The sequence below is a fragment of the Sphaerodactylus townsendi genome, linkage group LG09, assembly GCF_021028975.2.
Source record: "Sphaerodactylus townsendi isolate TG3544 linkage group LG09, MPM_Stown_v2.3, whole genome shotgun sequence".
NCBI classification, from domain to species: domain Eukaryota; kingdom Metazoa; phylum Chordata; class Lepidosauria; order Squamata; family Sphaerodactylidae; genus Sphaerodactylus; species Sphaerodactylus townsendi.
In genome coordinates this window covers 84,595,582-84,622,740 of record NC_059433.1, presented here as the reverse complement: position 1 = coordinate 84,622,740, position 27,159 = coordinate 84,595,582, and the positions used below count along the sequence as shown (strand labels likewise).

At 42.5% G+C, this 27,159-nt stretch overlaps 1 protein-coding gene across 1 annotated transcript in view; it reads right to left on the bottom strand.

Moving 5' to 3' along the window:
* Positions 1–27,159, bottom strand: part of DPYS (dihydropyrimidinase) — a 43,772-nt gene that overhangs the window by 1,613 nt on the left and 15,000 nt on the right. Inside the window, exons 4-8 of the mRNA XM_048508385.1 lie at positions 26,409–26,598; positions 22,328–22,484; positions 20,419–20,560; positions 18,525–18,667; positions 2,335–2,542 (exon numbers count right to left, since the gene is read on the bottom strand). Coding sequence (XP_048364342.1) covers positions 2,335–2,542; positions 18,525–18,667; positions 20,419–20,560; positions 22,328–22,484; positions 26,409–26,598 — 840 coding nt within the window. The remainder of the gene's footprint in view (positions 1–2,334; positions 2,543–18,524; positions 18,668–20,418; positions 20,561–22,327; positions 22,485–26,408; positions 26,599–27,159) is intronic.

The following is a 27,159-nucleotide window of genomic DNA, read 5'->3' as shown; positions in this document are numbered from 1 at the left end:
AATAGACTGGTCTAAGGGCGTTTACCCACACTCCATGATCCCCCCTATACCATGCGTTGCTCTCAGCGCACGGCATCCCTGACCCGCGCCCGGGCGTCCCCACGATCCCGCGCTCTGCACGGGGTCATAAAAAGGCACCGTTTACAAGAGCGTCAGGAATGCTGCACGCAGAGGGGGCACGACAGCGGCAGCAGCAGGGCGGCTGCACTGTTGCCGCCCCTGTCGTGGGGAGTGCCGGGCCTTTGGATTTTGAATGTCTTGGCTTTTGAATGTCTTGGATTTTGAATGTCTTGGCTTAAGGTAAGTGGGGAAAGGCCCTCTAACACACATAACTACAACCAGATCTTTAAAAAACATATTAATGAAAAAGTAAAAGAAGGATAGCTTGGGGCAATAAAAATTATTGCTTTTAAATTCTTTGCCTTTCAGTTGCTTCAACACAACTTTATTTAAAAACTGTTCTCACTTCCTCTGTCTATGTGGATAATTCTGTAAAGAGACAGACACACTTACCAGAACATACATCTCTGTAGGACACTAGTTGACCATTTAGGAAAAGGTGTTAAATGGATGACACATGTGAATTATACTAAAGTTGAAAGTCTGTAGGGAATCATGCTGTGTAAGTGTGTGTGTGAAAGGGTGTTTAAGAGAAATAAGAATTGGGGGGATTTCCCCTGGCCCAAACGTCCTCCTCTAAGATACTATAAACTCCCAGGAGTTCAAGCAGCCCAATTCCCCAACCAGTCTCCATTTTCCTTCTGTTCAGCCCAGGGTTAAATAAAACCCCTTCCCAGTTGATCACTAGTCTCCTCCCATCATCTCCCCTCTACAAAAGGCTGTTACCAACAAGGTGGGAGGAATGGGAGGAAGAAGCTAAAGCTGCTGGGACCATCTCTTTCCAGCTCCTTCAAGTTTGGTAATGATTGCTTGGGCAGATGCAACATCACTCTGCAGGTGCTTCGTCCCGGCAGTGGTTCTGGAAACAAAGTTGGTGGCAATGCCTGATGGATGTGGCTGTCACTTCGTTTGCTACTGTGGCTACAGTGATTCCTTGAACCACTGAACAGTGGTGTTGCAACCACGGGGAGGGGGCGTGATGCCCCGGGTGGAAGAGCAACGGAGGCATAGCAGGGCTGTGGCGGGGTGTTCCAGCGGCATTCCGGGGCAGGGACGGGCAACGTCGTAGGAGGGGCGCAGGGCGCACACGCGCCCCAGGCATGATTTCGCCTCACTCCGCCTCTGCCACTGAATGAAGTGAGGAATTTGGTTCCAAATCACTGCTTGTTCAAGACCGACTCTCCACCTGTTACACTCCTGTAGCCCCACATTATCCATGTTTTTTTTCAGCTGCTACCCAGAGGTTTGTGGAATTCTCTCCTGACAGAGGTACACTTGGCACTCTCTATTTTAGCTTTCCAAAACAACGTGAACCCTAGTCTAACCTTGAAATACTTTAATATTCTCTGATGAGCTTGACTGGTTTTACAGCAAGGTCTCTTGAGATGTGGCTGCGTTGCAGTGCTTTTATCAATAGCCCTGCTGCTTTAAGTAGCCACTGTTGTTTCATTGCCATTTGAAGATGATGCTGTACTTTTAAACTGAATTTAATTTTTCCATTGATTTTTCTATTTTCTGGATGTATGTCTACTTCGTAAACTGGCTTGGGCATTTTTTTTTTTACAAAAAGATATTCTAACCCTCTCCCCCCCCTAGCAAATTTGAAAATATTGCCCATCGGGTAGCTATTTACTGCTCCCTTCAAAGTCAGTAATTGAGGGCAAGGCCTGCTCAGAATCACCACAACATTAACACTTGCATTTTTGAAATTATGTTCTGTTGTTTTTAAGGATGGAACTATTCATTCTGTGATCATCTATAAAGATACAGACACGTTTTCCTTGGCAAGGGTGGGGAGCAGCAGAGGGGTGATATTTTGCAGCAAGAATAAGTAGGAGGGGAAAGAATTAAAGAGCCACACATACATCATTTTTCCCTTCGGTTGGTTTTGGAAAACTGGTTGGGGAACCATTTAAAAAGGAACATGAGTTATAGGGCAGGGGAGGGAAAGGGAGATGATGGTGGGAAACAAAGAAGGAAAAAGAAGACACATGTTTGTGTCCAAATAAGGATCTTGGCTATTGGTATAAATAATTCATGTTATTGGTATAAATCAATCATAGACATTGTTGGTTAATTTGAGCAGCTGGTTAATTTGAGTTGCATAAATTTGATCATTTGCTCTGGTAAAAAGCAAGTTCTATCAGGAAACATGATACATATAAGGTTTATAGAAACAGGACTTCACAGGAGAGATAAAGGGAGAACCCAAACCTGATCCCGCTGTCTGAGCCGCTTGTAGACATATTCAGGGAATGGTTCGCGAGGAATATATCTTCCCTGTCCTGCTGTCACATGGAAGACTCCTCGGTCATAAACCACTTTCCCACGTGAAATGGTCACAAGTGGCACCCCGTGGCAGACCATTCCTTCAAATATATTGAAGTCGACAGCCTGGTGATGGGTCTTTGCCGAGATGGTCCTGCAATTAGAAAACAAACAATGGCTTGAACTGTCACAGTAAAGCTTCCCTTTTAGCTCAGATGCTAGAAGTCCACTGAGATATGAAGTCAGAATTAAAAATAAATAAATGATCAAATGATCCTAAAAACCCTTGGAAGTAAGTTGCAAGAAAATAAGTACAATTTATTTGTAAGTATAGGTGTTTAGAAGTTACTGCTAAAAATACTGATTCAAAGCTTAGTCAAGAAAATTTCTCCAGCACATGTTCACTGCAATGAACAGGAACCGTGCAAGATCACAATGATGCATATGCCTGCATAGTTTGCATTTATTTCTGTCCTAATTTCCTCAGTCCTAATCTAGCGCTAACCACTCTACCATACTGGCTAAGTAAAAAGTGGAATGTAATAGAATGTTTATAGCCCTCCACCTGTTAAGCACACATTAATGTGTTAAAAATTAATGTTTATGTAGAAAGGATAATGGGGTTTAGTTAAGCTATTGAGTTTCGATTGCATAAAATGGCCTCTTTCACAATCCTGCAGCCTTAGGGCACTTTCGCACATGCAGAATAATGCACTTCCAATCCACTTTCACAATTGTTTGCAGGTGGATTTTGCTATTTCGCACAGTAAAATCCAGCTTCAAAGTGCATTGAAAGTGGATTGCAAGTTTATTATTCTACATGTGTGAAAGTGCCCTTAGTGCTTCTTTATTCTCAACTAGGCCAGATCGCCCACTATCAAGTACAACATGCCCCACACTCTCTTGTGTAAATGCATACTATTGTTTGCCTGACTTATCGATCTATCTATGGACTGCAGTCCATGAACTTGTGGAGGAGCCAATCACGTGGGTCATACACAAAAGATCCCAAACTAAGTCTACAGACACAGGAATGATACAGGAATTATGTAGGAATTACTCTGTGCCTCCAGAAAAATGTAAGTGGTAAGTAGTCAAGCATAGCCCATGCCACAAGTTATATAAGTAAGCAGAAGATCCAAGTAAATCAAGTAATTAAAAAAGAAATGCTGAAAAAAATAGGCGGATTCTGCATGGGCCCAAAACAGCGGTGTGAAAACGGTGTAAAATGGTTTAAAAGGGTTTACACCGTTTTCACACCATTTTCACACTGCTGTTTTTGGCCCATGAGGAATCCGCCATAGGCATAGATGCTTCATCTGTGGTGTGACACTGATGTCTCACCTTACACTGGACATAAATATCGACAACTTGAATATCTTCTGTATTATCCTGCTTCTGCATATATCAACAGACTGTTGCCTCTCCTTAAATCAAGTTTAAAGCAGCGTATTTAAGTTTGCTGGCTCATCCATCATCTTACTCACCAAAAGTACAAACACTTTTGCAAAATGACATCTTGAGGTGTTTGTTTTAAAGGTGCATGTTGGTGACCTCATGGAAACTTTGTTCTATTACTACTTTATTTCTTTATAAAATTTCTATGCTACCTGTTCAGGGAACCTGCCTAGAGTAGATTTACTCTATAAAACAAGATGCTTCAAGCCACTCAGGCTAACATGACTTGGGAAAGCCATCTCTGCCTCTCATTCTCCAACCTTAAGATGGAGGCTGCCACAGTTTTTCATTTTTCAGTGTCGTTTGCATCCTGTTTTGCTTCTAAAAGCAGAACAGATTTATTCACCATGCTTTTCTCCCTGGTAGGAACCTAACATGGCTTACAATATTATTCTCCTCCATTTTATCTTCACAACAACAACCTAGTGAGATAGGTTAGGTTAACTGGCCTTGGGTCACCCAGAACGCTTCCATGGCAGAATGGATATTACGGTAAGCCTGGGTCTTCCAGATCCTTGCTCAGCTCTCTAGCAACCACATCAGTATGTCCAGGTAGAAAAGACACTATTCTGACCCTTCCATTCATGATGCTTCAGCCAAGAATGCACGGGGGCTGCTCCAAACACTTTTCATGACAGTTAGCGCTCTACATGGGAGAATTAACCAATAGAAAGATGACTACAAATGTATGCAGAATAAGTACTTAGTACAAGAATCTCTTGCTTTTCTACTCCCCCCCCCCCCTCTTTAAAGCATTTTTCACAATCAGGACTAGCCCTTCAAAATCCCAAGTTAGAAAGCACCCTCCGATCAGAAAGTCACTGCCACAAGTCAACTGTTCTGGACAGCTCAGCTCAATAAAGTTTCACATCAAACTGTTTTCTGTTATCACTGACAACTTCATCACTGAAGAGCATTACCAGGAAACTGCTGAAAGTTCCTGCAATTTCTCTTGGCGTCTGGCTGCTATTGATTGCTCAGCTAATGGCAAAAGTATCTGAGCTGCAGCTGCCAATTTACAATCACTGGAGTCTACTTGGGCCGTTGTTATCACTAGCCTCTCGAATGCACCCGAGAACAGACAAAATGTGGAAAGAATATGGGCCAAATCCTAGAACCATGGAAACCAATCACTGTTGTATCATTCTTTCTTGCAGAACCAACAGGGAGGCAGGGACCCATGGACAATGACCCAATTCGTTTTCATCTAAACATTAAATATAATCCCCCCAATTGACCTGGGTGGCCCGGGCTAGACTGATTTCATCTCAGAAGCCAAGTGCAGTAGGCCCTGGTTAGTACTCGGATGGGAGAACACCACAGAAGGCCAGTCAGTTCATCTCTTGCCTTAAAAGCCCTACAAGGCACCATTAGTCGGTTGTGATTTGATAGCACTTTGCACACATTCACTTTCAGGTGACTGCTATACAAATCCATCACTTTATGACAATGAGGGTCAGTGAAGAAAGAACAAAATCACGGTTCTTTTTCTGTACAAAATTAATTACAATGATTGATGGTTAGTGACTAATTATCATTATTAAGCCTCAGAGAAACTAAAAAAATGCTTTTGATTTGCATTCTTCAGCTATTTTAAGTAATAAGATAGTGCTGGTATTTTGAGGAAAGGCATCTTCAGAACATTAACCTATTCACTGTGATTGTCTTAATATTTTGCAATGCTGTGGTGGGCACTCAAGTATTTACTTTATGAAAGAAAATATATTTATGTATTTATTTGCAACATTTATATCCTACCTAATTAGGGCCCCCAAGGAAGCTCACAGATCATAAAAACCAATTAAAACCATGTATGTACGTCAAAACACAGACACAGAAATTCTGGGTGTGAAGGGGAAGGGCTCACTGAAAGAATCCCAGATGAATTTTTAAAAAGCTTCACTTGGATCACTCCATTCCTAACACAGAGTGCATATGATCAACAGAGCTGCTCCGCATTGAAGCAGCCCAAGCCCATACTAATTTATCAAGAAGAGAAGCAGTGTATAGTGAGTACACCACCCCACTGGCCACCAAGTATAGCCGATTGGCCAGAGAAAAAGGGATTCCTGGTTGTTGTTTTTCAGGAACCCTCCTTTATTTAACTTTCGCTGCCACCAATTACTTAAGGAGATCTAGAAAACCCCACACCGCTTCTAGCCACCAGTATTTTCAAGGATTCCCACCTCTCACTCTTGCTTGAGGGGAAGTTCCTACAGGGTCCCTTAATTAATAATTTTGGAGGGAACTCACGATGGCTGGGGTTTCTAGTCAGTCACCCACGTTATCAATCACACACTCACAGACATGTACTGGCATGAGGGAATTTGAACAAAATAAATAAAAGTTTATTTTTGAAACAAAAGATTCTTCTTTAACTGGCTCAGAAATAACCTTCAAATAAGCTTTTGATATTTGGTGGTTCCTCAGACTTAACACACACAGAGACACACGCAGGTGTTTTTCAATAAACGAATTGGCTTTAATATGAGTTACTCTTCTCCACAGACACACCCTTGACCTTACTCTTCCACTACCCACTGTTTCACATACCCTCAGTCCTGGCCCTGTGAGTTTCTGGCATTACACAGCCTCCCTCACTCACACACACCAAACCCTCTCTGCCTAGAGGTTTGGGCCCTCTTCAGACTGGTATGGCACAGGGGCTGGACAGACTCCTAGGTCCGGTCAGTGTCCACTGACAAGCCTCTGGCTGGCGCTTCGCTCTGCACCAAAAGCCAGGGCCTTCCTTGGCCTTGCACAAGCTTCCTCCGCTTGAAGAGAGTTACCAGAATTCTGCCAGCTATCTGAGCTGGATCAGAATCCCTCTTCACAAGAGTCAGAACTGAGAGACTCCACTCTTCAGACTCTGCTCTCAAGCTGAACACAAGCTGTTCTCAAACTGATCTGTTCAGATCTGATCTGTACTGAGCAGAACTCCAAGCTGTTCACCTCAGCACACACAAGACTGTTCTAATGTCTCCTTCTCTTCAGCCCCACCCACCTCCCAGGGTGTTTGTTGTGAGGGGGAAGGGCAAGGAGATTCTAAACCCCTTTGAGTCTCCTACAGGAGAGAAAGGGGGGATATAAATCCAAACTCTTCTTCTTCTTTTTCTTCTGACAGGTTCTGTTCTGTCTATCTTGTCAGCATTATATCGCCCCCTAACATTGGCCATAGGCAACTGTGCCTCCCAACGACCAATCACTTTGCTTCTATGTAAATTGGGGCCTGCTGCATTACTTTAAGTGTCACCCAGGCCTCTATAAGCAGGACTGTTTCACACCAACCCTTCAAGGTGGGGCAATTCCGTTACACAGTGCATGTAGGGTTCCCAGTGAATATCCTTTGAATGCCACTGAAGGGCAAGGCATGCCCTCAGCGGCAGGCATCAGTGATAACATCACTTTCTTGCTTATCAGTCAGCAGCTACTTGCCTACACAGCAAGGAAGCCATAGCTCCAGCAACTTCGTTGAGGCCTTCTGCTAAGGGTGTTTCCTCCTCTTCCAAATGCCAACAATGGAGGGTAAGGAGGATGTGATATGACCCATTGTCTAGCCCGTGAGCCAGTGCTGACCATGAATATGTGGAAGGGCTGAATCTGGGACCTTATGCCTACAAAACATGATCTCAACCACTGAACTATGAACTTCTCTCATGGGGGAGGGCGGTATAAAAGTGGAATGAATGAATGAATGAATGAATGAATGAATAAATAAATAAATAAATAAATATTTAATTACAAAAATAGATTTTTTTCCCTGCATGGTTAAAGGTATTCCATATAACAGTGGTACAGAAATGCATGGAAATGGTGGCTGGCAGGAGCAGTGTGAAGCTGGGAGTAGAAATGACACATTGTCCTGAAGTCACTATGGTTGTCACACAGCCATCTAATAAGCTGATAAATCAAGTTGGTAGGTGTAATTATTAGCAAAATACAGACAATAGCAAAAAGCAGAGAGAGAGAGAGGGAGAGAGAAAGAGAAAGAGAAACAAAAAGTAAGGGTTGCCAGTTCTGGCTTGTGAAATTCTTGGAGATTTGAGGGTGGGGCCTAGGAAGGGTAGAGTTTGGGGATCAAAGGAAGCTCATCACTTTAGAACTTTCTTAGAGAGTCTATGGCAGTGATGGCGAACCTTTTTGAGACCAAGTGCCCAAATTGCAACCCAAAACACACTTGTTTATCGCAAAGTGCCAACACGGCAATTTAACCTGAATACTGAGGTTTTAGTTTAGAAAAAAACAGCTGGCTCCGAGGCATGCGTTACTTGGGAGTAAGCTTCATGGTAGTCTGTGGCTCTGCTTTGAAGCAACCGTGCAACTTTTCCAACAAGTGAATCACGACCCTAGGATGGTTTACACAGAAGCAAGCCCCATTGCCAGCAACCGAGCTTGCTCCCAGGTAAAGGATCACACTTTAGTTCTTCACATGAAAATCAGTGGGGTTTAACAGCGCTTATCAAGGTTACCTACACTGCTTCCCCCAAACTAGGTCTTGGGTTTAATGCTAATAATCAAGCCGAGTGGCTCAGGCCAGCCTAGATTTATTTGGGGTGATTGGGGGCAACTCTGTTTGCACGTGCCCACAGAGAGGGCTCTGAGTGCCACCTCTGGCACCCGTACCATAGGTTCGCCACCACTGGTCTATGGTGTATAATACAGTCTACCCTTCAAAGCTATATCCTCCTGAAGAACATTTCTGTAGATCAGCTGTAATTCTGAGAGAACTCCAGGTCATATCTGGAGCTTGATAACTCTAGCTGTGCTGCGCTCTGAGAATGACTGAAAGACAGAAGAACAAAAAAGGCACAAGCTTTGTGTGTAGGAAAAACAGGATATGCTTTAAGTTAATGAGAAGAAAACAATTCAGCAATGCTCCCATAAAACAAGTAGGAATTTGCACCCTGAAGAAGGCCGATGATATTTGGTGCAACTGCCTGGCACAGAAAATGAACACTGTGTTCTTCCCGGAGACTGACTTTTGCGGCTACTTTATTTGTTCTTCTCTTTTATCTAAAATAAAAAGGCATGCAGATGAAAAGCATATGATCTTCCTTTGTGTGCTGAAGAAAAATAGCGCCATCAAACTCTTGCATGAAATTATCAGGAATACACTCCTATAGAAAATGAGGGTACTAGGAAAATCTTGCATATAATTCAGTACTAAAATAGTAAATCTTTGATCAGTTGCCCTTTAGTTGTCTGCATAAAAATATAGGAGCAGCGTGTGTTTTTTTTCTTAAGTTATGAAGAGACTACTGCAAGATTTTCCCTTGTCAGAAAATAACTTATTAACAGACACTCTAGACTATTTACAATGTCACAGGCCAAAAGTTAAGAATACCGATTGATTCTGTATACATCTGAGTGTGGGTTCAGCTAACCATATACCTTAAATGGAAATAACATTTGAGCCCATGTTTGTACTTTAGATTGAACATGAAAACTAGAATTTGCATTTGGGTCTGCAGCATTCTGATTTATTTCCATGAATGACAGCTTCAAAACCCTCACCTAAATTTTCCCCATATTTTGGAGTTCCCAATGAATGTGTCTTGTGTTCAAAGAGGAACCATATACCGTATATACTCGCATATGAGTCAAAATTTTCAGCACATTTTTGTGCTGAAAAAGCCCCCCTCGAGTGAGATGTATTTTAAAAAATATTTTAGGGTTTTTACTTTGTTGGCCGCCAGGGGGTGCAGTTTTTAGGTTAACAACACCACAATTTCAGGGATTTTTCAAGAGACTCTCCTGATGATACCACCCAAGTTTGGTAAAGTTTGGTTCAGGGGGTTCAAACTTATGGACCCCCAAAGAGGGTGTCCCCATCCCCCATTGTTTCCAATGGGAGCTAATCGTAGATGGGGCTACATTTTGAGGGTCCATAACTTTGGACCTCTTGAGCCAAACTTCACCAAACCTGGGTGGTATCATCAGAATAATCTCTTTCTGACATCAGCCAGGTTTGGTGATGTTTGGTTTAGGGGGTCCAAAGTTATGGATCCCCAAAGTGGGTGCTCCCATCCCTCATTGTTTCCAATGAAAGCTAATAGTAGATGGGGCTACCCTTTTGAGGGTCCATAACTTTGGACCCCCTAAACCAAACTTTACCAAATCTGGGTGGTATCATCAGAAGGGTCTCTTAAAGATACTCTGAAATCTTGGTACTGCTAACATAAACATTCCTCCCCTGACCAAAAATCCATTTTTGAAGGATTTTAACTCTTGGTTGCTGATTGAGCTAAGGTTTGTGTACTTTTAAAGTTATTGTTGAGACCATATTGTTTTTGTTGACCCTTTTCCACTTACAGAGCTAGTTTACTGTTTTTCTTTGAAATAAATATTCAAAAACATTTGACCTACTGATGCCTCAATTAATGTAATTTTATTGGTATCTATTTTTATTTTTGAAATTTACCAGTAGCTGCTGCATTTCCCACCCTCGACTTACATGCGAGTCAATAAGTTTTCCCAGTTTTCTGTGGTAAAATTAGGTGCCTCGACTTATATGCGGGTCGACTTATACACGAGTATGTACATAAGAAATTCCCCACTGTTTGGCACCTTAACGCTTGCAGGATAGCCTCTCTCGTTATACTTCCCTGCAGCAGCTCCATTCTGCATTGCTGGAGTTACCAAGCAAATACTTGGACCAAAGTCTTTTTTGGCAGCAGCAAAGGTAGTCTCCTCAAAGATCGACAGTGTGAGATATAAATATGGTAAATAAAATAGAAAAAGAAAAAGGCTAAAGCCTCTTAAGGAGCCGCGTGGCGTAGTGGTTAAGTGCTTGAACTGCCACTCACAAGGTCAGGAGTTCGAGCCCCCTGTGGGTCAGATATCCTGGCAGCTGGCTCATGGTCAACTCAGCCATCCAGCCATTCCTTGGTCAGTAAATGAGTACCTAGCACATAGCTAGGGGGTAAAGAATAGCTAGAGAAAGCAATGGCAAACTAACCCACAAAAACGGCTTGCCTATGAAATCACTGCTTGTAGTGGTACCCCAGGGTCGAACACGATGGAAGGGGAAACTTTACCTTAAAGCTTCTTAACCATTTTGACAGAATTTCTTTTCAGGGTACCTTTACAGATGCAGCATGATACACACTTTTGAGAAATGAAGAGTTCTTTTTGATATGAAGCAGATACTGATGAATGGTTCTGTGCAAATAAATACTACATACTGCTCAAAAACTATGGAAGAAAATTTTGTAAGTAATTAGCAAACAAGGAAATATATTCTGTGGGGGCTTAAGTTCCCAGTTATAAAATCCCCCAAATACAATCATTTTACTATACTGAACATTGAAACAGGAGTGGTTTAGTAATGCAGGTAGTGTACAGCTTTACACAGTAAAAATACCTTTATTAGCTATCTAAAGAAGTAGAGAAAACACTGAAATTGTTCAGTACAGAAGTCTGAAGATAAATTTGATTCTGGGCTAATTAAAATTTCACAAAGTACAGCATTATCTTTTTACCACTGCTTGGAAACGTTTTTGGAACCAAAGGGGGGAAAACAATGCGGAACTTCACAGAGGAAATATTTTATTTCCAGCGTGAAAACACTGTAAGTTTCTTTTGCTGAAAGGGCCGTTGAGAATTAATGCAGTCCAGAGGTGGGATGCAGCCTATTTGCACCTATTCGGTAGAACCAGAAGCGTACCAGGGGTAAATGGCGCCCGGAGACAAATTGTCTCCAGGATGCCCCCAGGCTCTGCCACCCCCCCTCTGCCCCCCACCCCCTAGCTCCGCCCCTGATGCCCCAGACTCCACCCCCACTGTCCTAGACCTCGCCCATGTCACCATGGACATGGGCAAGGTCTAGGGTCCCCACCTCCCCCCCAACAGACTCCCCCTGCTGGATGGTGTCGAGGCATGTGAAAACGATGAGACAGCAGGACTTCCTGGTCACATGGGGTCACATGGGGGGCTGATTTTGCGCCCCCCATGTGACTAGAAGAGTGGCGCCCGGGGACAAGGGGTACCCCTTGTCCCTAGGCAGATACGCCACTGGGTAGAACCAGTTACTAAATTTTTCTCAGTTTGGAGAGCTGGTTATTAATGATTAACTCCACTAGGGACAAAGGGGTAATCTCTGTCCCTGGGTACAACAAATCTCATCATGGGGGATGCAAAATTACCCCCAGGGCCCCCTGCGACCCCCTGCCCCCCACGGCACCCTCCCACGTGTGTATGAACTGTATGAAATAATGCAATATATAGTAATTCTATTTTTTTTGTTCATTGCTATAAAGTTTGGGAAAGTATTATAGGTAAAGATTTTTCATTTTCTTTTTTCTGAAGGGGAAGTAGAAAGTAGGGAGGGAGGGAAACATGGGAAGGAGGGAGGCAATATAGGATGTTTTAGTTGGGAGGGGGTTGAGAGAGATAGACAATTAGATATGTTTGTAATATGTTAACAATTCTAAACAGTTTTTGGTTTCTCTCCTTACTTATGTTATTATTTAAAATCAATCAATATAATTATATAAAAAAGAAATAATACACTACCTCTCGGTATATTGCTTTTTTAATACTTTAAACAGTCAGGAACTGCACCTGGAACTGCACCTGGGGCGTCCGCGCCCTGTGTCCTTGCCACAGCTCTGCCCAGGAATGCCCCATCCCTGTAATGCCTGGGCAAGCCCCCGTCGTGCCCTGCCCAGCCCCATTGGCGCTACGCCACTGTTTGAATCCCACCACCATCGGAACCTGTTACTAAAATTTTTGAATCCCACCACTGATGCAGTCTCATATTATGGACTGAGTAATGCTACAGACATCACATTATACCCTTTTGGTTAACATTAATATGGGCCATAACCATTACAAAACAACTGTCAACTCCTCAGAAGTCTTGTTTTAGGCAAGTTCTCATTTCTTTCTGCTACTCCTTGTCCCTTCTTTCAAACAGACTTCTATTTCTTACTTAGATCTTGTGACCACATGTGACTACGGCATTCCTGAATCACCCTATTACTCAGTTCTACTTCCTTGCAGAGTTAGGGATTTTAATTACCTTTTATGGCTATACAACCACATATCAGATTTTATTTTACTTTACAGGATTAACTGGCAATTCAAGAGAGTGGAACAGTGTTGTTTAGAATCGCCACAAAACTTAAATGAATTGATGTCCACTCTGGACTAGTGTGGAAATGACGTCAATAAAAATCCGTGCAAAGTCCTGTCAAAAACATTTAGACACTTCAATATTGTGTCTAAAAAAGAGTCTGGCCGAAAGCACTTTTTCTTATTTTCGTCTTCAAAGAATTGTCACCTACACATAGCCCACTTATTTTGCTACTGTGTGGAGGTATTTCCCAACAACTGTAGATGTTGCAGATCCAGAGAGGCGGAAAATATATATATGCATAACCTGAGCTCCCATTTTCAACCTCTGTTGAAAAAGGCAAGGTCTTGAATACTGTAGAAATGAATAATGAGGTCAGTTCTTACTGAGATTGCTAAAATTCCATGGCTGAATCAACCACAAAATCAGCCCATATGCTCTATACCCACATTTCAGGTAACAGGACTCTACAACATACATAGGATTGGTATTGCTGAAAAAGCCAGCATTTCAGTATCACAAACACAGTGTTCTAACAGGGCTTGTGATATCATTCAGAACCAAATGAAGACAGTGTGTTGAACAACGGAACCAGTGAACTCTACCAAAAAAGAAATGAGAACTTTAGCACATCTTAAAGTCAGCTCTTTAAGAAAAAAAGATCTTTAAGGAAAAAAGAAAGAAGGTTGTATCCTGAACTCTGTTATTAAACCAGAATGGTTAATACAGTTGATTTATATAGATTTCTTGGGGTAGTCTTACAACACCTTGGTCATTTTTCACAGGGATGTCTAAATGCTCTCCAAAGGCTTTCAGTGAAAATTTCCCAATTCTCCCCAGTCATGCATCAACATCTATCTGTTGCTTTAGGCCAGCATCACAGACTGCATTTTTATTCTGTGAGAATGCTATACCAGGTAGAAAAGAAATAGATAGCAGCCATGATATTAAGTTTTCCTCCCAGCGTGCAAGCAATCAAGGGAACAGCGGCATCTTACTTTAAGGGATGGAAGTAGCCCAGCTTTCTCTCTTATAACTGTCTCCCCACTCCCCAAATGCAATTAAAAATGTCAAGGGAATTCTATTCCTTCCACAATGTCTGACTTAGGAAGTGTGTTTTACTTTATGGTATCTTTCTGCCTCTTCACTGATTAGATAGATAGATAGATAGATAGATAGATAGATAGATAGATAGATAGATAGATAGATAGATAGATAGATAGATAGATAGATAGATAGATAGATAGATAGATAGATAGGTGGGTAGGTGGGTAGGTGGGTAGGTGGGTAGGTGGGTAGGTGGGTAGGTGGGTTGGTGGGTTGGTGGATAGGTAGATGGGTCCGTCTGTCTGTCTTTCTGTCTATACAGCTAGAAGTATTTGTGGAGACCCCTGACAAACTTTTTGCTTAAAACAGAAAAAAAATGAACCGATGATTTGTGTTTATCAAGAAGGTAACAGGAGTTTTGAACCATTTCTGCATTCACACATCGTTAAACATGGCATTATGGGGAGGCTATTCCAATAATTTGTCATTGGGTTTTTGTATATGGACAAAAGAATCCAGATATAGCTTATTGCCGTAGCACACCAATGTTCAATGATGTGTGAACACAGCCCAGGATGCCTTCATTTGTGCTCCTTGTGAAAAGCGAGGAGAGACTCATACACTTTCGGACTTCGTATAAATTTGACATGGCATCGGAATTCAACATCTGAGTCTGAACTTAGGTGCCAGAATGACAAATATTAACTGATGTCATTAGCTTTCTTATTTTATTTACGTTATTATATTGGCAATAACTAATAGGCATTTTTGTTGTAGATGTTGCCCTGTTTCTTTAGCTAATAAATGTGCATATCCCTGTTCATTTATGTAGGTGGCAAGCCCAGCATTTAGGTTGGATTTTAAGATACTGGCAGATAGCCACTGCAAGAGAGATTTCAGATGGTGGAAGGCTGCCTGTCAGCTTTGCTTCCTCCTTCTTTCTAGGCTAAGTGCTCCCTCTTCTGGCTCTGTTAAGGCAATACAACTAGCCAGTCCTGAATGCTCATAAATGTTTGGTCTTGCTCTCTTCGAGGACAATGGATAAATACAGAAGGGACAGGAGCAAAGTCTGAGCCAACAGGTTCGGTTTTTGATCAAGCATTTAAATTATGTTTGGAAGAACACAGAAAATCTTACCCAAACAAACTGCTCTCCCAGGAAGGAGAAATGCATCTTTACAACCATCCTCTAAGGTGGATGAAAAACGTCACAGGTCAAGTGTCAACTTCTTGATAATGGCACTCTGTCACTTATGTTTTACTTAACTTTACTTTTATTTGATTTCTACCCTGCCCTATCCCAGCTAAGGGCCGGGCTCAGGATGGCTCACGACCATTTAAATCGATACAAACATAGTTAATATAATCCAATAAACAATTACAATGACTCAAGTTGATCAATTCACAATTAAAATATAAATTTACAAAGACTTTACATTTCATTGTACTCCATTCAAGTCCCAAACTGGGACCCATTCCAGTAACTCCAGTTCCATTGATTACAACTCACCCACTCCCTAGAATCAGCCTACTCAGAAAAAGGGAGAGGAAGGACAAGGGGAGGGGAGGGGGAAGGGGAGAACCAAAAAGGGGGAAGGGGAGAACCAAAAAGGCTGGGGGGGGGGGAGGGAGGTGGAAACTGAGGTAATGGAAGAAAGGCACAAAGGGGAAGGAAAGGAGGAGGGAAAGGGAGCTTTGTTTATAGCCTGATAAATGAGGAGCACATTGAAAGATCAGGCTGAGACACCAGACCCTATAACCAAAGTCTACCAATCTTCCAATACTTGTACAAAAGCTGCAAAAAAGCCCTGCTGCCTATGCCATAAGCTTCTGCCAAAAGGGAGAAATGTCTAAATATATTTAAGTCAAAATGAATGGCACTGATGAATGGCCACTGCACTGTGGTTCCTTTAAATGATAGTGGGCACAAACACAAATGGCTGCATTAGGAGTGGAGCCAACCACAAAATGTCAGGGAGACTGTGCATAACGTGAAGAGTAACTCAACATTTCAGGCAGACACTCTGTCTAACATCATGCTTTTTAAAAATGAACATGCTGTTTTGCAACATTTTCTTGCATACGCCCAGTTTATGTACATGACCTTTAGTCATGCAGTGAAAATTCATGTATTGTGATGGCAGCTGCTGCCAAAACAACATTCTTTTTTTAAAAAAATCTGCACAGTCCATCAGATTTCCAGAGGCAAATTAGAAGTGCTGCCTGGCAAATGCCCCATCTGGTCCCCCACACTTTCTAAAACCACTTTGCGTGAGCCATGAAAGATGCTGGTGGACACCAAGGTAGCCACAAGTGCCACGGTGGAAACCTGTGCTTTAAGCTGTTTTCCTCTGGTTATTAACAAACAATAATACTAGAAGCTAAGTCACACCGAGGGTATAAATGAAGTACAGTGCATTTGGCTGCAGGACAATCAATCAAAAACTATCTACATAATCTCAACAATTTATTAAGACATATTAACACCAACCTGCAAGGTGGTAAATAATCAAAGATGTATCACTAGTCCATAATCAAAGATGTATCACTAGTCCACAGAGGTGTAGCAAGGGGAAACTGCACCCGGGGCGCACGCACCCTGTGCCCCTGCTGCAGCAATGCCCGCCCCCACCCCGGAACTCCTCCGGAACATCCCCCACCACACCTTGGCCACGCCCCCACCATGACTCCACCCGGGCCGTCGCCCCTCACCACGTTGGCGCTACGCCACTGCTAGCCCATGTTTTCTGTACTTCCCTGTGGTGGTGGCCACCATGGGAAATCTTTGGGTTTCTACTCATCCACTACACAGGGAATCTTCTTAGTACTGCATCGTTGCAAATCCATCAGAATTTGGTTTGCAAAGCCACAGAGACCGGGGATAGTGTGTAACTGCAATCCTATCGCTTACATTCTGGTGGCAGCTGCTACCAGCTGCCACACACAGAAATTAGACATACTGGGCCATACTTATAACTATGGAAGCAGTTTCCTATGGAAGCACTTCACACATTCACAGAGGTGGGATCCAGCAGGTTCTCACAGGTTCCCGAGAGTAGGTTACTAATTATTTGTGTGTGCCGAGAGGGGGTTACTAATGGGTGATTTTGCCACGTGATTTTTGCCTTAGTGACGCCCCTCCTCTCAGCAGTAGCGCGCAGAACTGGAAGCAGTCTAGCAGGAGGTGCACCGGCGTGCGTGGCAGCCTGCGCCTGCGTGCATTTGTTTCCCGCCCAAGGACCGGCGCAGCGGCTGCATCCTTGCCACAGTCTTGCCCCAAATGCCCGGCCACGCCCCCGTCATGCCCCGCCCAGCCCCATTGGCGCTACGCCACAGTTTGAATCCCACCACCATGGGAACCTGTTACTAAAATTTTTGGATCCCACCACTGCACATTCAGCTGCTAATCATCAGTAATATTCAAGGGATGGTTTATGTATGTGTGTAGACCAGGCCTCAGAGTACAGAAACTAAATGAAGTACCTGTATGTTTGAACCAGCCACAACAGTTCTATGAATATGCTGGAATCTCCACCAGCAGAAAAGTTACATGCTTGCTGCTACTTGATTCAGTCACGTGTTGAGCACTACAATCTTGACATCACATTTTCTTCCTGTACCCGTTCCTCTTTCTTTCCCACTGACAGCCCTGACGGCCTCTCTCCTCTCACCACTTCCTTTTCTCCCTCCCACCACACAAGCTTCCTTTATATGTCCTCCCTCAGCCTTCAGTTTATCATGCTTCTTGGCAATCTCTCCCTCTTTCTCTCTCACACCCACCTGACAATCATGTATGCCTCCCCTTTAGCTTCTTCTTCTCTCTCCTTTTCCTTCCTTCCCTTCCACCTTCTGACATTTTTCAGTCTTTCTCTCAAGTCCAGTCTATGATTGATAGAGACCAAGGCTTGGAAGGGGTCACAATATTGTTTTGATTACCTAACAGCCCCTAACATAGCCACCAAGATCTCAGATTAGTCTTGTGAGATCTTAGTGGGCAATTATCTCTTAAAGCTATACATGTTACTTCTGTTTTTCGGGGAGGGGGGGTTCCCTTGCAAACCCTCACGTTTGTAGATTATCACTCTTGTCTGCCTCTGGTCCCATTGTATGGAAGGCCATATTCAGAATTAGATATAATGATGTTACTGCTGATATTCAGCAAAGTGTTTTAGAGTCCTTGATACATCATTTAGGTGTTCTCAAGTACCACGATGTGGACACAAGCTCCTCTAAGATGCAATTGCCTTGGGATTACTTTTAATCATTGACCATCTTCAGGAAATGGCAATTAGTATAAAGTACAGGCGGTGTAATTTTCCTATACGGTCAGCAGTCCAGATAGATTTTTAAAAACATTCTGACTAAACAAAACCTTCTGCGCAGATGTGCTGTGGCTAGCACCAAATATCCTGTGAATAATTCAAATGCAGCATTGTTCAAATGGGGTACTGGCCCATCATCAAGATTTATATCTATTTGAAATTTTTTAAAAATGCTTCTTATTATGTTGCTCAAGGATGAGATGGACAGATGCGCATTGATTACTCGAACCGTACCTTGTAGCCTTTGGGTCCCAAATGACAATGTCTGCATCGGAGCCCACAGCAATTCTCCCTTTCTTTGGGTACATGTTAAAGATTTTAGCTGCATTAGTGCTGGTAACAGCCACAAATCTGTTTTCATCCATTTTGCCACTGTGCTGCAGAACAGTATAGAAAAGCAAAAATATGCATTTACTTTAAAAAGGAAATACTCCAGCTAACTGCAAAGCAGCCTGTCTTCCTACTACCAAACACCACACATTTGCTGGACTGAGAGTTCCATCATCAAACACTACCAAAAATATACTGAAGAATTCAAAGAAAGCATCCTGTGAGTGCCTCTTCATAGAATGTGGCAGAAACCCCTCAGATTTCCAATTTTGTTCATTCATAAAATGCATTTTTCAAATTTGGTCCCGTTTGCTGAGGAGAGCCACCAGATTGTATTCAGGAACATATCTAAGGTGGCTACGTGCAGATAATGGTATCAATAGCGTTTTGAGAACACATGTGTATCTCCTTAACACCAAATGGCTAATTTGTCACTGCTGCTAAAATGGTTCTGTCATTACTATTGTATATTATGTCAGGTTATGATGTTTATTGTGGATTTAGGTTACTGTATTAATTGCTGCTAGGAAATTATATTAACATTGCTATTGTATTATTGTTATGTTGTATTGTAACATGTACTATTATGCTGCTGTTTGCTGCTGATGTTCTAAGCTATTAGCTGTTATTAGTTGTTAACCTGATATATAATGATTAAGTATTTATTGAACTGTTGGCTCATGTGGGGCTTGTACAATTGATATTGTTGTTTTGCTTGCTTCTTGTTGTATTACCATGTTGTATTATCATGTATTGTTTATTTATTATGATGTGCACCGCCTTAAACCCTTCGGGGAGGGCGGTATATAAATTAAATATCCTATTCTATCCTATTTAATTAATTATTAATTAATTATTAAGTTATTATCATTAGTTAATTATTATTAATTATTAATTATTAATATTAATTATTAATTAATCATTAATTATTAATTGATTGATTGATTAATTGATTTATTAATTAGACTTATAGGCCACCTCATCCCCGAAGGGCTCAAGGTGGCTCACAACATGGCTGTTCCAATGTACAGCAAATCAATAAATCAACAAACAACAACGCAAAACTTAAACCCTTAAAACCTATGCAGCAATATTTAAAAACAACAAAAATATTGTAAACAACATTATTTAAAACGGCGCCCGAACCAAGGCCAAGGACGGGAGGAGATAGGTAGGGCCTGCGATGTTATCAATAAATCAGGCCCAACCAGAATAAAAGATGGAAACAGGCAGCCTCAGTTTCGGTTTCGGTGGGGGGCAGTAGGACCACGGTCGGCCTCTCCAAAAGCCCGGTGGAATAGCTCCGTTTTACAGGCCCTGCAGAACTCACCAAGGTCCTGCAGGGCCCGGACAGCTGGAGGTAGAGCATTCCACCAGGCAGGGGACCAGAAGCATTGAAGGCTCTGGCGGGGTAGAAACCAGCCATATATGTCGAGAGGCTAGGGGTCACCAGCAGTTCTGCCGTTGCTGAGCGCAGCGGTCTATGTGGGACATAAGGGGTGATGCGGTCCTGTAGGTATGAGGGCCCCATGCCGCGTAAGGCCTTAAAGGTCAATACCAACACCTTGAAAACAATCCGGAACTCCACTGGGAGCCAGTGCAGACGGCATAGCACAGGGGTGATACGATCTGAATAATCACCACCTGTCAAGAGCCGAGCCGCTGCATTCTGGACCAGCTTCAACTTCCGGATTAATCGCAAGGGAAGGCCCGCGTAGAGCGAGTTACAGTAATCCAACCTCGAGGTGACCGTCGCATGGATCATATTACATACAACAATGGAAGAAGTCATACTTACAACACCTTTTTCCCATAGAACTGACATTCTGTCCTCCACACCATTTAACCCATTTGGGATTTTTGTAAAATCATCCTTCCCCAAAGCCTTCTGGCAGGTGTCAAAGGTGCAGTTATCTGTCCCAGACACAGACAGGTCACCACTAAAAGAAACCAATCCATAGTAAAGTGAATGCAAACCCCAATATAATTTCCAGTGTTTCATATCTCTTTCCTTTTTCATCATAATCCACTTACTTTTACATGAACCATTCTTCTGGTTTTTCCTCTCTTTTTGACAAACAAGAAAACTATCATGCCAAGAATAAGGATTTCATGAAGGTTAGTAAAAGGATTAAGAGCCAGTGCTACTTATAAAAGGTAGCACATGATTTTTCAGTGAGGATTCTTTCATGGTTTCTTTGGATGCCATGATTGCTGTTCAATAATACTAGCAGGGTGCCAGGATTTTTATTCCGAGTGAATGGTACCCATTCCCCAAATGCCAAAAGATAATGGTAAGGATAAAAATTAAGATGTCAGAAAGCAACTTTCGCCACCTTTTTTCATGTGAAATCTATTAAAGACCTTTCCAGATTTCTCCATAGAAAAAAATAACTCCTAAACTCCTAAACAGCCTGGAAACTACACAGCACCCCAACTCCTAAACTGCTCATCATGCTAGTTCTGGGCCTGGTGCAACAATAAGAAGATTGGTAGATTTCTAGCAGTGGCGTAGTGGTTAAGAGTTCCGCAGGGCCTGTAACTGTTCCGCTGGGCCTTTGGAGGAACCAGCCGCCAATAGTGCCCCTTAACATCTGGGCCCCTTAACATCTGGGCCACCAAACATCTAATGAGACTCGCCATGCCTCCCTGGGCCCCTTAACACTGGGCCCCTTAACATCTGGGCCACCAAACATCTAATGAGACTCGCCATGCCTCCCTCTACCGTGGGGAGGGAGGGATTTTATATTATTGGAACGCTGGATGCCACCTATATCTTGATTTTAGCTTTAAATTTAAACCTTGAGTTTTATATTCTGTAAATGTATTGGGAATTTTATCGCTGCTTTTAAATGTTTATTTACTTATGTTGTGTTTTAATTGTTGTACACCGCCCAGAGCCCTTTGGGGATGGGGCGGTATAAAAATCTAAATAAATAAATAAATAAATAAAATAAAGAGCAGGTGCACCTTAATCTGGAGAACCAGATTTGATTCCCTGCTCTGCCACTTGAGCTGTGGAGGCTTATCTGGGGAATTCAGATTAGCCTGTGCCCTCCCAAAACATGCCAGCTGGGTGATCTTGGGCTAGCCACAGCTTTTTGGAGCTCTCTCAGCCCCATCTACCTCGCAGGGTGTTTGTTGTGAGGGGGGAAGGGCAAGGAGATTGTAAGCCCCTTTGAGTCTCCTACAGGAGAGAAAGGGGGGATATAAATCCAAACTCTTCTTCTTCCAGATGGATAGTACAGTTAGTTCCCTAGTACACGGGTAGGGGCAATAATTTACCATATGTTTGTTAATTGTAACCTAGCATGCAGTCATCAAAGGAACTGCAGTTCTGAAGAGTTCTCTTGGTGTCACCAGTTGGATCTTGCAGCTCCATTCTATTAATTGCAAAGCTTTTCTCCTCACCCTCCTCACTTGGTAAGTGGTTGGCTACACAGGTGGTTGCATGCCTCTCCATGCTGAGTGTATGAGCAATTACTGCATAGTAAACTGCAGTTTGTTTGAAAAATCTGATGCAAAACTGTACCATCTGGTTGCCGCATAGCTGAAGAATTGATGCATGCCTACTGAATGTCTGTGAGAAACAAGTTTTGACATATACTGGGCCCCAACCACTCAGGCTGGCCTTACTGTATAAAAGCATTCTGGGTTAGGAGCCTGCCTCCTACTAAGAAGTCACAGAGGAATCCAAGTTTGATTACTTTGCCAGGAGATTCATAAGAAAGTCCGGAGTTGAAGTATCTGGTCTCAGTGGAGGTCCCATCACATAAGCTGCAGCATGTGACCAGTCATTATCCCAGTAGTGAGTTCCATCTGTAGCAAGACTGGCAGCTATAGGCTCCCCATACACAACTTTCCCTGGAAAAAAGAAGAAATAGATTAACATTAATAAGAACAAACAACTTTCTAGCAATGCTGTCCTACATAGCTGGCCAAAGTCTGGCCACATTAGATTCTTAGATATTGTGAACAATAACAATAGCAATAGCAACAGTAAAAAACGAAGCATTTGAGTCAGCACTGATATGGGAGGGGCCTTAGAGTTTCTTTCTTTTCTTTTCTTTTTTTTTTGCAAAAACTCTTGCAGGCTTTAAATGATACCATTTTTACATCACACAACCAGATGGCTTGGGATCTCCCAGAACAAAGATACAGAAATTTCTATGTCATTATTAATTTAAAGATCACTCATGAGACAGTAAAGAAGATAGCGGTGCTCATCCTTAATCAGAATCACTGGTGCAACTAGTATAATGAGGCCTTCTTATCTGTAACTAACAGCCTCATCTGCAGTCCAGAAATCAGAAGTCTCCTGCATTCCAGCCGGGGAATTCAGTAATATTAATTTGGCCTACGTGCCACGACGCGTTTCAATTCTTTTTTCTTTCATGTTTTTGAAACAAAGAAAAGTGGCATGTTTCCGGGATGTGTAAGAAGCTGTGACCTCTGACCGGTGAGGACACAATCAAGCAATTGCTTCAAGGGGGTGGGGGGCATTGATTACTGCGCACATCAAGCACTGATGATAGATTGATGGTAGATTGATGGTAGATTGTGCAAACCAAACTTTAATAGGAATGATTCCAGTTCATTCCAGGAATGAACCAAACTTTAATAGGAATGATTCCAGTCTCTTTCTTGATCATTCCCTATGCCCAGAGGAGTATCTGGGGAAAATGTAGCTCAGTGCAAAATCTGAGTTTTCTGGCCCCTCCCCCCGTATGGGCAGCTGCTCTCCCCCCACCATGACCAAACAAATCTTTTGGCACCAAATCTTGAAGTCAGTGTATGGTCCTGGGGGGAAGGAGGAGGAGGGTAGGGGGTGATTTTCCATACCCCCATGTGACTAAATGGCCGCAGCCTGGGGATATTTGACCCCCTGTCCCCCTGGGCAGTATGCCCCTGCCTATGCCAATTCCATTTCTTAGGTCAAGCCTACCTTTATATTTCATCAGTGCAGGCCATGAGAGGCTGAGGGCAAAATTATTTTTTTTGTGAGCTGGTCCAGGTTTCCTGGGCCCAACTTGCTTTCCATTCAGTCACATGGCAAGGGCAGGCATTTTTTAAATTCCCAGAAACTCAATTGGGCTCAGGTGACAGGGGAAAGAGGGCCTTTCTCTTTCCTGCCCATTTTCCTGAGCCAAAATGATGTGTGTGTGTGTGTGTGTGTGTGTGTGTGTGTGTGTGTGTGTGTGTGTCTTATATATTGGTACTGTTGACTGTGCATCGCTCCAAGCCCAGTGCAGCTCCTGGGGACTTTAAAAAAGCCTGCATCTGCTGTTACACTGCAGGAAAAGTGAGTGGAAGCTGTACCCAACTTGTCAAAAATGTAACGTGTATCTTAGCCTTCAGTTGCCAAGGAGAGTTTTTACATCATTGTTACAGGATTCTAGAACCTCAAGTCTGAATTAGCCCCCCCTCCCCAATTGGAATGGACAGCAGAAACTCCTCCATTTCACCTGTTTTGAATCTCTTGTGTCATACTGGGACAGTGGCTGTGCAATGGAGCTATCGTGGCCCATTGTGAGCATATTCATGTATTTTGCCCCATTCTACAATCGTTAGTGAAAACATTTTTGCAGATTTTGGAAGCACTACAAAAATCTTGCAAAAGCTGAGAGCAGAAACATTATAAGGAAGAGTGTTAAGGTGGATTTGATTTGGCAGGCCAGATGTTACAACTCATTCTGTGTGAACTACAGGAATTAACAGATGAAGAGGGTTTTTAAAAGTCCTCTATAGTACTTTATTCACTGCCTTTTAAATGTTATTCTTGTTTAAGTCTCTTTGCACTGATACAAAAGCATCCATTGGTGTTTTAAACAAATAAAATGTTCCAGTGATGGATCACTTCGCTACTCTTTCCTTAGTCATTTAGAATCTGAATAAATAGCAGAACTGTCTGTTTGAGTGACTTGCCACTTCTTATTCCACTAAGTATCTTCTAGCCCTGTGTATAGACATATAAGCACAGGATTAAGGTTCATGTTACGAGTCCAAGGCAGAATTTTACACAGTTCTTAAAAGTTGGGAAAAATGGAAAGGTGGCCTTAATTAAAACCATAAGTTTATATTCATGTGAGTCTTGTGGGTGAGTAGGCACATATAACACAAAAAGAGAGGGAGCTGGAAAGATTGACGGGCAGTTGACAGAATTTATCTGCTTTCACAAAAGCCACGTGGTACAATGCAAATATTGTACACCTTTCATTTCTGAAGGTTTTTGGATTGCCTTGGCAAAATTTCTGCTTTGACCTACATATTTTGGCTGATTTTACAGTTTCTGATGTTTGATTGTGAAGACACATCATGGAATGATTTTGCAAAGGCAAAGAACAGCGTGGAACTCCACAGCATCGCCAACAGTGGCATCTAGTGGACAGAACCAGGGTGGCACTGTGCTGAACATGAAGCTGAGAATAAAATAACAGTGAAAGAGATACATGTAAATCATGCAAAGGCTAAAACACACACCCCAAAAGACTTCTTGTTGAAGATGTCATATTATTCAAAGTATATGTGTTGTTAAAAACTTTACTAGTTGTAATTAATAAAAAAGATGGATTTCCCCCTCTCTCCTGTTTTAATTATACCCACAATACATGTCTCTAATGTTAGGGTCCTTATGCAGAACATGTGGGGAGAATTACACTGACCACATAAGAGCTTCTCTTCAGCAGGACTTTTTAGTAACAGGTTTTCAAAGGGTCAAGAGGAGCTGACTTTTCAGGGAACATTTTTCTTGCTATGAGTTACTGCACCCAATGCAGAATATAAGACATTTCTGATGCTGAAGAGTTCCTTGTAGCAGTTTACATTTTATATCAGCATAAATGTAAAAATGTGGAAGCTTTTGGACAGGGGATGGATTTGATTAGGAACTGGAAAGAGACACTAATTATTTTGAATGAGAAATAAAGTTGCCTAGCTTTGCTGTAGCACCCAACACCTGGCCAAAATACACAGATGGGAAAATACTGGGTGAAACACTAATCTCCTTCTCTTGGGTGGGTCAGAATATCCAGACAACTTCAGACTTGTCAGCCCAGCTGTCAAAGTCTTACTCTGCTACCCATAATAGATAAAGTTGGCCTTGATAGACCAGAGATCTCATTCAGTATAAAGCAGCTCTCTCTTCCCTATTAGCAGAATAAATGTTGGTGCTTTATTCAACTGACTGTCTAAACTGCCAATGAGATTGTTTATCAGGAGGAAAGGCTTACCAGTACACATCACTTCCTTCTCAGGGATACTGCATGAAAGGAAGAGATATGTTGCAGAATTGGCAGACCATGACAAGTCCCAACAGGGCCCAGGGAGCACCATTTTACCCTTGAACCACATTTCCTGAGACCTGATCCTGAGTCTTACTGGCAGATACCTGCTTTCAAATAGAAGCACGAGCATCCAGAAGCATCTGCTGGTGAATAAGGGGTGATGGAAGTGAGGAGAAGGTTTGACCATAACTTAGAAGTCCAAAAGGAAGATTACTAATTCTCCGTGTGCACTCTTCTACATGAGCGGCGCAGCTGCTACTGACTCACTTGCTTGCACTACTGCACATCAAATGGATACCAAACATAACAGTACTTACATAAGCATGAGGGCTGTTCTGGGACTATGAGGAGTCTACATTCCTCTCCCTCAACCCAGATCACATAATGTACAAACATATCTCCTTTCCCCAGAGAACGGACTGCTTCCCTCTGGAACTTAGGGAAGGAAGATCAGACCTTGAGATCTGGGAAGCTCTTCAGTAGACATGTTTGGTAGGAAACGTACCTTCCCTTCGTGCATCAGCAATCACCTTGGCTGAAGACTTGCTCATCACGTGAACTACGTAAAGGGGGCAGTTCACAGAGTACGCAATGGTGATTGCTCTGTGCGTGGCTTCAGCTTCCACTTCTTCTGGACGACACATTTCATGCCCCTCTGGGCCAGTTATCCCCAGGCTTAACATCTTCTTTGCACCCTGCAATTCAGACATAGTTCTCATAGATTAATGCCGTGTTTCCCCGAAAATAAGACAGTGTCTTATATTAATTTTTGCTCCCAAAGTTGCGCTATGTCTTATTTTCAGGGGATGTCTTATTTTTCTGTGTTCTGTTCATCGGGCATGCTTCCAAACAAAAACTTTGCTACCTCTTACTTTTGGGGGATGCCTCATATTTTGCACTTCAGCAAAACCTGTACTACGTCTTATTTTCAGAGGATGTCTTATATTCGGGGAAACAGGGTATTACAAACAGCAACACCTATGACTTATCATATATGTTCAAGCTAATGTAGTAATTGGGAATCATGTCACAGTAACTGGCTGATGTAGATTTTCAAAGATCTGCAGCCCTGGTCTGGTAGTTTTAGCTCCTAATATTTCACTCACATCTGTGGCTGACATCTTCACATGTCATGGTAAGATGTGTTTCTCTCTGGGACACAGTATGGAGCGATATATGTAGTTGGGTATCTGTTTGTCCTCCTTTCTGGTAAGAAGGGGTGAGGCATATTTGCCTCACCTCAAACTCTACCTGAG